Below are 10,757 nucleotides of genomic sequence, written 5' to 3' on the forward strand. Positions count from 1 at the left end.
CTTTATTATGGTATTCTTGAAGGACAGATTTGATAAATGAAAGAAATTATAATGAAAAGTTTTGCCTACTTGTGAGAATACAGTTCTCAGAAACTTAATATATAATAGTTATGTTAGAATGAATAGTTTTAATTGTATATTGAAGAAACTCAGATATTATTCTTGTTATTAATAGAATTATTCTTAAATTTGGAAGTGGTAAGATTTATAGTAGTAAGTGATCTCAAATGATATCTTTTTTAAAAAATTATCTAGAATTTTGGTTTGAGTTAGGGAAGATACGGAGTTAATTTAATGTTTCAAAGAGCAAGATAATCAGAGTTTACTTCAGGTTGGCTTTGACTTTTAACTCCAGTTTGGTGACCCTAATGAAAAATAGTTGAAAACAATAAAAAAGTAATAATAAACTTTATTTCATGTGTATTATGTAACCATCATTTTCTTAGACCCTTGATGTCAACTCTGTAATCCTCACAAAAGTTTTTAGTTCATTGGTTTTTATTGTGGCTGCCTCCTACCAGTCTCCCCTCACATCTTCAGGTGCCACATTCTCTATCAACAGCTCCTTTTCTGTTCAAAGGATAACACATAGAACACACTCAGTGGTTGTGTTGATTTGGTTCTGAAAATTGTTTCTCAGTGTGAGGGAGAACCATAGCTAGCTGCTTGCTCTTTTATTCAGATAAAATTTATAGGTGCATGTAACAGATAATATTCTGAACAAAAAGAAAAAATGAGAGGAAAGGGAGAGCTTCATTTAGGAGAGATACATGACTGTGAGACGATATAAGACCTATTGCAAATGCTAGCCAAAAATTTTGATAGTAAAATTCAGAAGTTTTAGAACAAAATAATGGAAAGCAAGAAATAGCTTTTATGACTTTTTATAGCTGGTATTCTTAAGTGCACAAAATTTTAGTAGAAATGCTCTGTGGGGAAAGTTCAGTTCAGTTCAGTTGCTAAGTTGTGTCCAACTCTTTGTAACCCCATGAACCACAGCACACCAGGCCTCCCTGTCCATCACCAACTCCCAGAGTCCACCCAAACCCATGTCCACTGAGTCGGTGATGCCATCCAACCATCTCATCCTCTGTCGTCCCCTTCTCCTCCTGCCCTCAATCTTTCCCAGCATCAGGGTCTTTTCCAATGAGTCAGCTCTTTGCATCAGGTGGCCAAAATATTGGAGTTTCAGCTTCAACATCAGTCCTTCCAGTGAACACTCAGGACTGATCTCCTTTAGGATGGACTGTTTGGATCTCCTTGTAGTCCAAGGGACTCTGAAGAGTCTTCTCCAACACCACAGTTCAAAAGCATCAATTCTTCTGCGCTCAGCTTTCTTTATAGTCCAACTCTCACATCCATACATGACCACTGGAAAAACCATAGCCTTGACTAACTAGACGGACCTTTGTTGGCAAAGTAATGTCTTTGCTTTTGAATATGCTGTCTAGGTTGGTCATAACTTTCCTTCCAAAGAGTAAGCGTCTTTTACATTTCATGGCTGCAGTCACCATCTGCAGTGATTTTGGAGCCCAGAAAGATAAAGTCAGCCACTGTTTCCCCATCTATTTCCCATGAAGTGACAGGACCGGATGCCATGATCTTAGTTTTCTGAATGTTGAGCTTTAAGCCAACTTTTTCACTCTCCTCTTTCACGTTCATCAAGAGGCTCTTTAGTTCTTCTTCACTTTCTGCCATAAGGGTGGTGTCATCTGCATATCTGAGGTTATTGATATTTCTCCTGGCAATCTTGATTCCAGCTTGTGCTTCTTCCAGCTCAGCGTTTCTCATGATGTACTCTGCATTTAAGTTATATAAGTAGGGTGTGGGGAAAGAGTATAATGCTTTTAACAGGTAGGATTTAGAAAGCACTGATAAAATGGAATGAAAATAATTTTGTTCAAAAATGGTAACTGCATGTAAACTTCTATTTCTAGGGTACTATATACTTCCAAAGATTAAAGGAAACTCAGTCTTTAGATCTAAGTTTATCTTAAAATTAAGTTTGATGTAACTGTCCTTAATTTTTAGATTGAAGAGCATTTTAATGTTTTTATAGAGTGTACTTAGCCTTGATTAATAATGGACTGATGATCCATTAATAATAAGTTCTGATTAATTTTCTTTAATGTACAATTAAAACTTCATTTTAACATTATTATTATATATTAAGTTTTTCTAAAAACTGCATTATCTCAAGTAGGTAAAACTTTTCATTATAAGTTCTTTCAATTATCAAATCTGTCCTTCAAGAATACAGAAAAGGTTTCAAATTTCTTCTCCACTCATTAAATTGTGACAAATATTAATTCCTTGAATAAAAATAGATGAAAGAAGATTCATTAGGATCTAGAACTTATCTTCTAATACTTCCAATTCATTTTTTTTTTACTTTTGTTGGAAGGAAACTGATGATCTAATATTTCATTATTATATCTCTAGTGCCTGACTCACAAAGGGCATCATCACCAGCTATTTTTGGAATTAATGGTTGATAGATTCAGGAATTATTTGTGAATCTATTTTTGATAGTTGTCATTGCTCTCTGCTACCAGTTTCCATGGATAACCTACACAGAGACCTCATTTTCATATTTCTAAAATGGGGATAATAAAATAGTACCTACCTCATAGGATTGTTGTGTCATGTCAGCTAATACATGCATGTGCAGCTCCTTAAATAGTGTCTGATGCAAAAAGCATTCACTCAATGGTTGGCATTTGTTGGCATTTTAACTATAATAATATTAATTCAAATGCCAGACATTTACTATAATGCCTACAATCTTAACAAAGATTGTTTCTAACCTTCAGAGTCTGCAGTATTATCACCACTTTATAGAACAGGGCGAGATTTGCTCAAGGCCACATAGCTGGAGAATGACAGAGCCCTGGTTTCAGTCAGTTACACTGGACCCCAAAGTCCTTGGTTTCTTATAGTTTGAGTCTGCTTCTTTGCTTTGAAAACTAAACTTTAGAAGTCAAGTTAACACAGCTAGTATATTTCCGCTGTCAGGTGTATATGACAAAGTGGCTGTAGAAAATGTCTTCAGGGTTTGCACAAGTGGGAGATTTTGTGGGATTAATAATGAAATCAAGGAAGACTTGCTGTTCAGCTCCTTCTCTAGAGGTTTTACACTGGTTCACCTTGGAGCTGGAGACATCCCAGGAGAAAGTAGGGGAGTGAGAGCGGTCCCAGCACCGCTGCCTTATCCTCTCGGGTTACAGAACCAGGAGGGGTTCCCTGTGTTCTAAGTACTTCTGGTTCTTCTGTTACTGTGCTTACTTGATTCTGACCTATATCATTGATAGCTTTTTCCATCTTCTTCCCGAAGTTCCTTGAAGACTAGCGTTACTCTTCAGTTCAGTTGCTCAGTCGTGTCCGACTCTTTACGATCCCATGAATTGCAGCACTCCAGGCCACCCTGTCCATCACCAACTCCCGGAGTTCACTCAAACTCAGGTCCGTCGAGTCGGTGATGCCATCCAGCCATCTCATCCCCCGTCGTCCCCCTTTTCCTCCTGCCCCCTATCCCTCCCAGCATCAGAGTCTTTTCCAGTGAGTCACCTTTTCACATGAGGTGGCCAGAGTACTGGAGTTTCAGCTTTAGCATCATTCCTTGCAAAGAACACCCAGGACTGATCTCCTTTAGAATGGGCTGGTTGGATCTCCTTGCAGTCCAAGGGACTCTCAAGAGTCTTCTCCAACACCACAGTTCAAAAGCATCAATTCTTTGGTGCTCAGCTTTCTTCACAGTCCAACTCTCCCATCCATACATGACCACTGGAAAAACCATAGCTTTGACTAGATGGACTTTTGTTGGCAAAGTAATGCCTCTGCTTTTTAATATGCTGTCTAGGTTGGTCATAACTTTTCTTCCAAAGAGCAAGTATCTTTTAATTTTGTGGCTGCAGTCACCATCTGCAGTGATTTTGGAGCCCCCCAAAAATAAAGTCTGTCATTGTTTCCACTGTTTCCCCATCTATTTCCCATGAAGTGATGGAACCAGATGCCATGATCTTAGTTTTCTGAATGTTGAGTTTTACGCCAATTTTTTCACTCCTCTTTCACTTTCATCAAGAGGCTCTTTTGTTCTTCTTCACTTTCTGCCATAAGGATGGTGTCATCTGCATATTTGAGGTTATTGATATTTCTCCTGGCAATCTTGATTCCAGCTTGTGCTTCTTTCAGCCCAGCATTTCTCATGATATGCTCTGCCTATAAGTTAAATAAGCATGGTGATGATGTACAGCCTTGACTGACTCCTCTCCGTGTTTGGAACCAGTCTGTTGTTCCATGTCCAGTTCTAACTGTAGCTTCTTGACCTGCATATAAATTTCTGAAGAGGCAGGTAAGGTGGTCTGGTGTTCCCATCTCTTTAAGAATTTTCCAGGGTTTGTTGTGGTCCACACATTCAAAGACTTTGGCACAGTCAATAAAGGAGAAGTAGATATTTTTCTGGAACTCTCTTGCTTTTTGGATGATCCAGTGGATGTTGGCAATTTGATCTCTGGTTCCTCTGCCTTTTCTAAATCCAGCTTGTACATCTGGAAGTTAACGGTTCACCTACTGTTGAAGCCTGGCTTGGAGAATTTTGAGCATTATTTTACTAGCATGTGAGATGAGTGCAATTGTGCGGTAGTTTGAGCATTCTTTGCTCAAGATTGTCAGGACTGTTTCTAATTCAACAAATAGGAACTGCTAACAGAAAGGGTTTTTTTCTATCAGCAGTCAATATTTTCCATGACTGTAGTTGTTCGTTGTTGTTGAGTCATTATGTCGTGTCTGATTCTTTTTTGACCCCATGAACTGGAGCCGATTTCCTTCTCCTGGGGATCTTCCCAAACCAGGGATCAAACCTGTGTCTCCTACATTGGCAGGTGCATTCTTTACTACCGAGCCAGCAGGGAAGCCCATGACTGTAGTACTTACTCCCTTTCAGAAACCTCCCAGGGCCCCTCATTGCTCACTAGTAAAAACATGAACCACCCCTTCATTGGTGTTCAGGGCTGTCCGTGGCCTGACTAGCTTTCTAGCCCATCACTCTTCTTGTCCTTGTCTGGCCTACACAGCAGCTAAGTCAGAAACCCATATTAACTCAAGCCTGCCTTGAACCCTTATTACCTTTGCCTCAAGTGCCTTTCTCCTTTATCTTTTATTAACTATTAAATCCTACCTAGTCTTCAGAACCCATTAGAAACACCGCCTCCCCAGCCAGAAGTCAGGGCTTCTCCTCAGACCTTTCAGCCTTCTCCCATGACATTTGTCACAGTCTCACATGTTAATTACCTGTGAATGTGTCTCAGCTCTTCTATTTGATTTAAAGTTCACGCCTTGATACTGATATTAGCAACTAATCCTTACAGCAGTCCTGTGAGGAACCCACTTATTATCCATCTTTAGGATGACATTTGGAAACTAATACTTGTCAGGATTAAGAAAGTTGCCTGTGAACACGTCATATTCAGTGCTGGATCTGGACCACTGGTCTGTTTGGTTCTAGCCCCCGTGCTGCCTCCTCCTGGCGTCCCTGGTACCCGGCATGCAAGAGGTGTTTAGTAAGGTTCGAAGTGAACTGCTCTTTGCAAACCCACTGACATTTAATTCTGTCCCTTTAAATGCTCAGCAGGTGCTTGATGAGTATGTTGATGAAACCAAGACCTGCATATCACATTCCATCAAAATTTTTGAAGGCAGTTGGAATATGAGATGAATATAGTATTTATTTTTACATGCCATTAAGAAAGAAAAAGCTCTGCTGATTAAAATATGGTGTAAAATGACCTTATAACTTAACATTTTATGCTTGTTGAAAGATTTGTTTATACTTAGATTTAGAGCTATGTAGACCAAGGATGAGATGGCTGGATAGCATCACTGACTCGATGAACGCCAACTTTTTCACTCTCTTCTTTCACTTTCATCAAGAGGCTTTTTAGTTCCTCTTCGCTTTCTGCCATAAGGGTGGTGTCATCTGCATATCTGAGGTTATTGATATTTCTCCCAGCAATTGATTCCAGCTTGTGCTTCTTCCAGCCCAGCATTTCTCATGATGTACTCTGCATGTAAGTTAAATAAGCAGGGTGACAATATACAGCCTTGACGTACTCCTTTTCCTTTTTGGAACCAGTCTGTTGTTCCATGTCCAGTTCTAACTGTTGCTTCCTGACCTGCATACAGATTTCTCAAGAGGCAGGTCAGGTGGTCTGGTATTCCCATCTCTTTCAGAATTTTCCACAGTTTATTGTGATCCAAGGATTCTGTGAAAAAAATGAAATTACAATTATTCTTCCAGTGATAAATATTTACTTTCCTTTTATCAATTTACACTGTTTCTGTATTTTTAATTTTTGTTTTGTAGTCTTTTTTCTATAAATTAATTTAGTTTTATTTGAAGGATAATTACTTTACAGTATTGTATTGCTTTCTGGCAAACATCAACAAGAATCAGCCATAGTGTAATTTTGGGGGCTGGAATTATTTTGAATGGTAATGAAATTCAATACATAGTATTAACATATTTCCCATAACTCAGTTGAAGGGATGGCTACCTCTGATGTGCCTGTCACCTCCCAGTGTAGTTGTGACTGTAAGGTAATTACTGTCTTGGCATTGCTAAAACCTCAGTTCTCTTCTTCACTGTTGTGTCTTCTTATTGTTTCATTGCTTGTAGTTTCTGTCACCAAAAAATAGTAGTTCTGATGAAACAGGTAGTAGAAGATAGAAACTAGAGATTAAAATAAAACTTTGACATATCACACTTTTTGTTTTTATGCTTACATTCAGTTATCCTCTAGTTGAAAGGGTTGGATTTATCTTTTTTGACTTAATGAAAACTTACAAGGTAAATAAATCCCAATATTCTAGGTAAGAAAAGGTCCTATTAACTGCGTTGCCTTGTGAATAAGATATACTTAACACTAAACCGTACCTTCCCCCTTTTTTATACAGATCTCGGTTGGGCTGCCAGATTTGTTTGACAAAGGCTATGGACAATATGACTGTTCGAGTACCTGATGCCGTGTCTGATGCCAGAGAGTCCATTGATATGGGCATGAACTCCTCAAAGATAGAATAAATAGGAATATTTTCACAACATTTTACCCTATTTTTATAATTATTATTTCTTAATGTAATTAAATGAGAACATGGATGAATTTATTATTATGACTAGATTTACTACTTAATTCATCTGATATAACTGCTGAATTTTATAGTTCTGGATGTATGCCATTTTTATTTTGATTAAATTATAAAAACAAATACTAGAAAGTAGTTAATATGATAAAACCTTATATATTTTACCTGTGATTGATCAGCAACATAAATCTTATGCCTACTTACCTATAAGTAAGTAGGTTAAAAAAGGGTATCATTCTCTCTCTTGGATGTGGGTGGAGGCAGAGATGTAAGGTGGCTTGTCTAGGGTCCTACTGCAAATTAGAAGGTCAGTACCAGAACTGTACATGTTTAAATCAAAACTGGGGACATTAGGGATATCTTATTTAAAGTCTGAGCACAGATAATAAAGCACTGTCAAAGATGTTTGGTCTCAATTCTGACTGAGGTAGAGGAGTAAACTAAAAATTAGATGTGTGTGTGTATGTGTTTTTTAATCCTGATTAGAATGGTCTGTCTTTGTAATCTCTAAAAAGTAATGCTTATTTATAAATCTCTCCCTGTGACAAAATAGATATCTTATGGATTAGATTTTCTCTGTCCTAAGAAGGGAATGAGGCCAGGACAGAGCCAAGTGGCGTGCAGTGAGCACGCAGGCAAGGTCCTGAGGGACGGGGGGCTTGAGCCCCTCAGATCGCCATCCATGTGTGGCAGACATTTGTATTTTATCTTTACTCTGAATAAACTGATAAATGACAATAAAGGGGTATGAAGTATGCTCTTGGAAGTATAATGAAACAGTAACTATTTTGGACTAATGGGGAAGGGCAGAAAAAAATTAGTGCAAAGTGAATTGTAAAGTTGAGTTAGCTTCAAGTACATCTGTGCACTTTGAGCATTGGAAGCCAGGTGCTAGAATCATCTGAAGGGTTATGATTCCCTTATGTGACTGGCAAGTTGATGCTGGTGTCCGCTGGGGATCTAGCAGGGGCCTTTGACTGAAACCCTCATGTATGTACGGTCCCTTCATGTGAGCCGGATGTCCTTACAATGGGTTAGGTGGTTTCTGAGAGCCAGTGCCCTAAGAGGGCATATAAGCTTTGCTAGGCAGAAGCTGAAAGTCATGGAGTATTGCTTGTGCTTGTTTGTTTGATTAGAAGTGAGACACCGAGTCTGACCCATCATTTGCATTGTGGGATGTCAGAGAATTTTCAGACAACATTTTTAAGCCATCACAGTAACCATTACTTTCAGATTAATTTACTAGCACTTCATTGCCTGTGAAGATTAGCCTTTTAATTAACAGTATTCTAAACTTTTAAAGAGGGCTAGGTTTTACTCTTGAATTGTGTTTTAGAAGATTCTTACGTCTCCTTTATTATGATGGTTCATTTGTTTTATTCTGACTCCTCATAGTTTTCTTCTTGATGGTTTAAATCCAGGAGAAGAAAGATAGGCTTTCTTGCAAAGCTGGGTAATTTTTAGTTTACATTTCTCTGTCACTTTGCCATCAAGAAATGCACCTTCCTTTGGCACAGTACTCTATATAATTGTTGGTTACGTGCTAATACTTAATGTTGTATTTGGTTTTCACAGATAAAACCATCCTGTAATTATGGAAGTAATTCAGAACTGCTGAATTTGTTTAAGTGAACAGTTCTAAGAATTTCCAAAACCTTTTGCTTAAGTTTCACTGTGAAAAATACTGTCAAATTTTTGTCTTAAAGGACAGCTGTCCTCCTTTTTAAATAACTACTTAAGTATCACATGGTGATCCATGTGGTATTTGTGACTGTTAAGCAATAGAACAATTACATTTCACTTGAAAAATGTTCTCTGAGGTAAATTTAGATTCAATATATGTTTTCCTATTTTTTTCTTCCTTTTTGCAGCTCTTATAATTGCTTTTTCTTTTTTAAGCTACTTGAAATTTTGTGGTAAACCACATTTTGAGATCAGAATTTCTTTTATGACTTTCTTATTTGTAGGATAACATCACTATAAATAAAAAAACAAAATAATTATATGCATATTCCTAAAAACAGCCTGTGAAAATTTATTCTAAGTGTAAACCATTCATAGATATTCAGAAACTATATATAAACTTTCTTATTGGAAAAGTTTTCAAGAATAGAAGCATGATCTTTGTGAAGCAACAACAGGATTCCTTTAACATATCAACACATCACATGATATCAAGTTATTTTTATCAGATTTTCTTCTGTTTCAAAGTTGCTAGAAACTGAAAAATTAGACAGCCAGCTGGCAGGAGGAAGACATGATCACCAGCAGACAGAAATAAATGTGGCTATGACAACAGAAACAGGAAGTTAAAAGATAATTTAAATCTCCAAGCAGCTTGAGAAGTTGATGGGAAAGATCTTTACAGTGAGAGGTGTTACTTCTGCAAAAGCTGTTAGTAATAAATCACCTAATCAATGTCTTATTCCTCTTCCCTTTTGAATCCCATTTGCTTATCTTATTATCTGGATGTATTATTGGTCATTTAATTTTTAGACTTGATTTGATAATAATGTTATAAAATTAAGAAAAGCCATTGTGCCTTTCTGGCTCCCTCTGTCCCTTTGTCTGCAGGTCACTTGGAGTAAGGACTACGTTGTGTTCAGCTTTGCAGTTTCTGTTGTGGTATTTAGCCCACAGTAGGTGTACACTGGGAAGCACGGGTGGTTCAGTGGTAAAGAATTTGCCTGCAGTGCAGAAGCTGCAGATTCAATCCCTGGGTTGGGAAGATCCCCTGGAGAAAGAAATGGCAACCCACTGTAGTATTTCTCTATGGGAATTCCCATGCACAGAGGAGCGGCAGGCTACAGTCCATTGTGGTCACAAAAGAGTCAGATATGACTCAGCGACTAAACAACAAGGTATACAATACGTAGGTGAATTAATCAAAACTTGGTCTTACAAGGAATGTGATTCTGGCACTTTGCTCTTCAGCAGTCACCTGTTGCTGATGGGATTACATGAGCCCAGTATAGGCCTTATACTGTGCCTGTATCCTAACTCCAACTTAACAGGAGTCAGATACATAGGAGTATTTTCTTGAGAGGTCAGATAATCTCCATTATATTTAAAAGGATGGTGTTCAACTTGTGATTTTTTTTTTTCAATTGAAGTATAGTTCATATACCATATTATGTAAGTTACAGGTGTACAGTGTAGTGATTCACAGTTTTTAAGGCTTATAGTCATTTATAATTAAAATACTGCCTATATTCCCTGTGTTGTACAGTATATCCTTGTAGCTTATATGTAACAGTTTTGTACTGTTTAACGCCCTAGCCTTATATTGTCTTCCTCCTTCCCTCCATTGGTAATCACTTTTGTTTTTTTATATCTGTGAATGTTTCTTTTTTGTTATATTCACTAGTTTGTTTTTTAGGTTCCACATATAAGTAATATCATACAGTGTTTAACTTATTTCACTTAGCATAATACTCTCCAAGTCCATGCATGTTGTGGCAAAATTTGACTTAAATCATTGCAGTATTTTTTGGATCTGTCTCCTAAAGCAAAGGAAACAAAGGCAAAAAATAAACTAATGGGACCTAATTAAACTTAAAAGCTTTTGCGCAGCAGAGGAAAACATAGACAAAATGAAAACACAACCTACTGAATGA

The 10,757-nt window shown here is 37.5% G+C and overlaps 1 protein-coding gene across 1 annotated transcript in view; it reads left to right on the plus strand.

The window, feature by feature from the left end:
• FDX1 (ferredoxin 1) overlaps positions 1–8,352 on the plus strand; it is a 32,343-nt gene extending 23,991 nt beyond the window's left edge. The window contains exon 4 of the mRNA XM_052652890.1: positions 6,952–8,352. Coding sequence (XP_052508850.1) covers positions 6,952–7,078 — 127 coding nt within the window. The 3' untranslated portion in view covers positions 7,079–8,352. The remainder of the gene's footprint in view (positions 1–6,951) is intronic.
• The last annotated feature ends 2,405 nt before the right edge of the window (positions 8,353–10,757 follow it).

The sequence above is a fragment of the Budorcas taxicolor genome, chromosome 15 (genome assembly GCF_023091745.1).
Source record: "Budorcas taxicolor isolate Tak-1 chromosome 15, Takin1.1, whole genome shotgun sequence".
Taxonomy (NCBI): Eukaryota; Metazoa; Chordata; class Mammalia; order Artiodactyla; family Bovidae; genus Budorcas; species Budorcas taxicolor.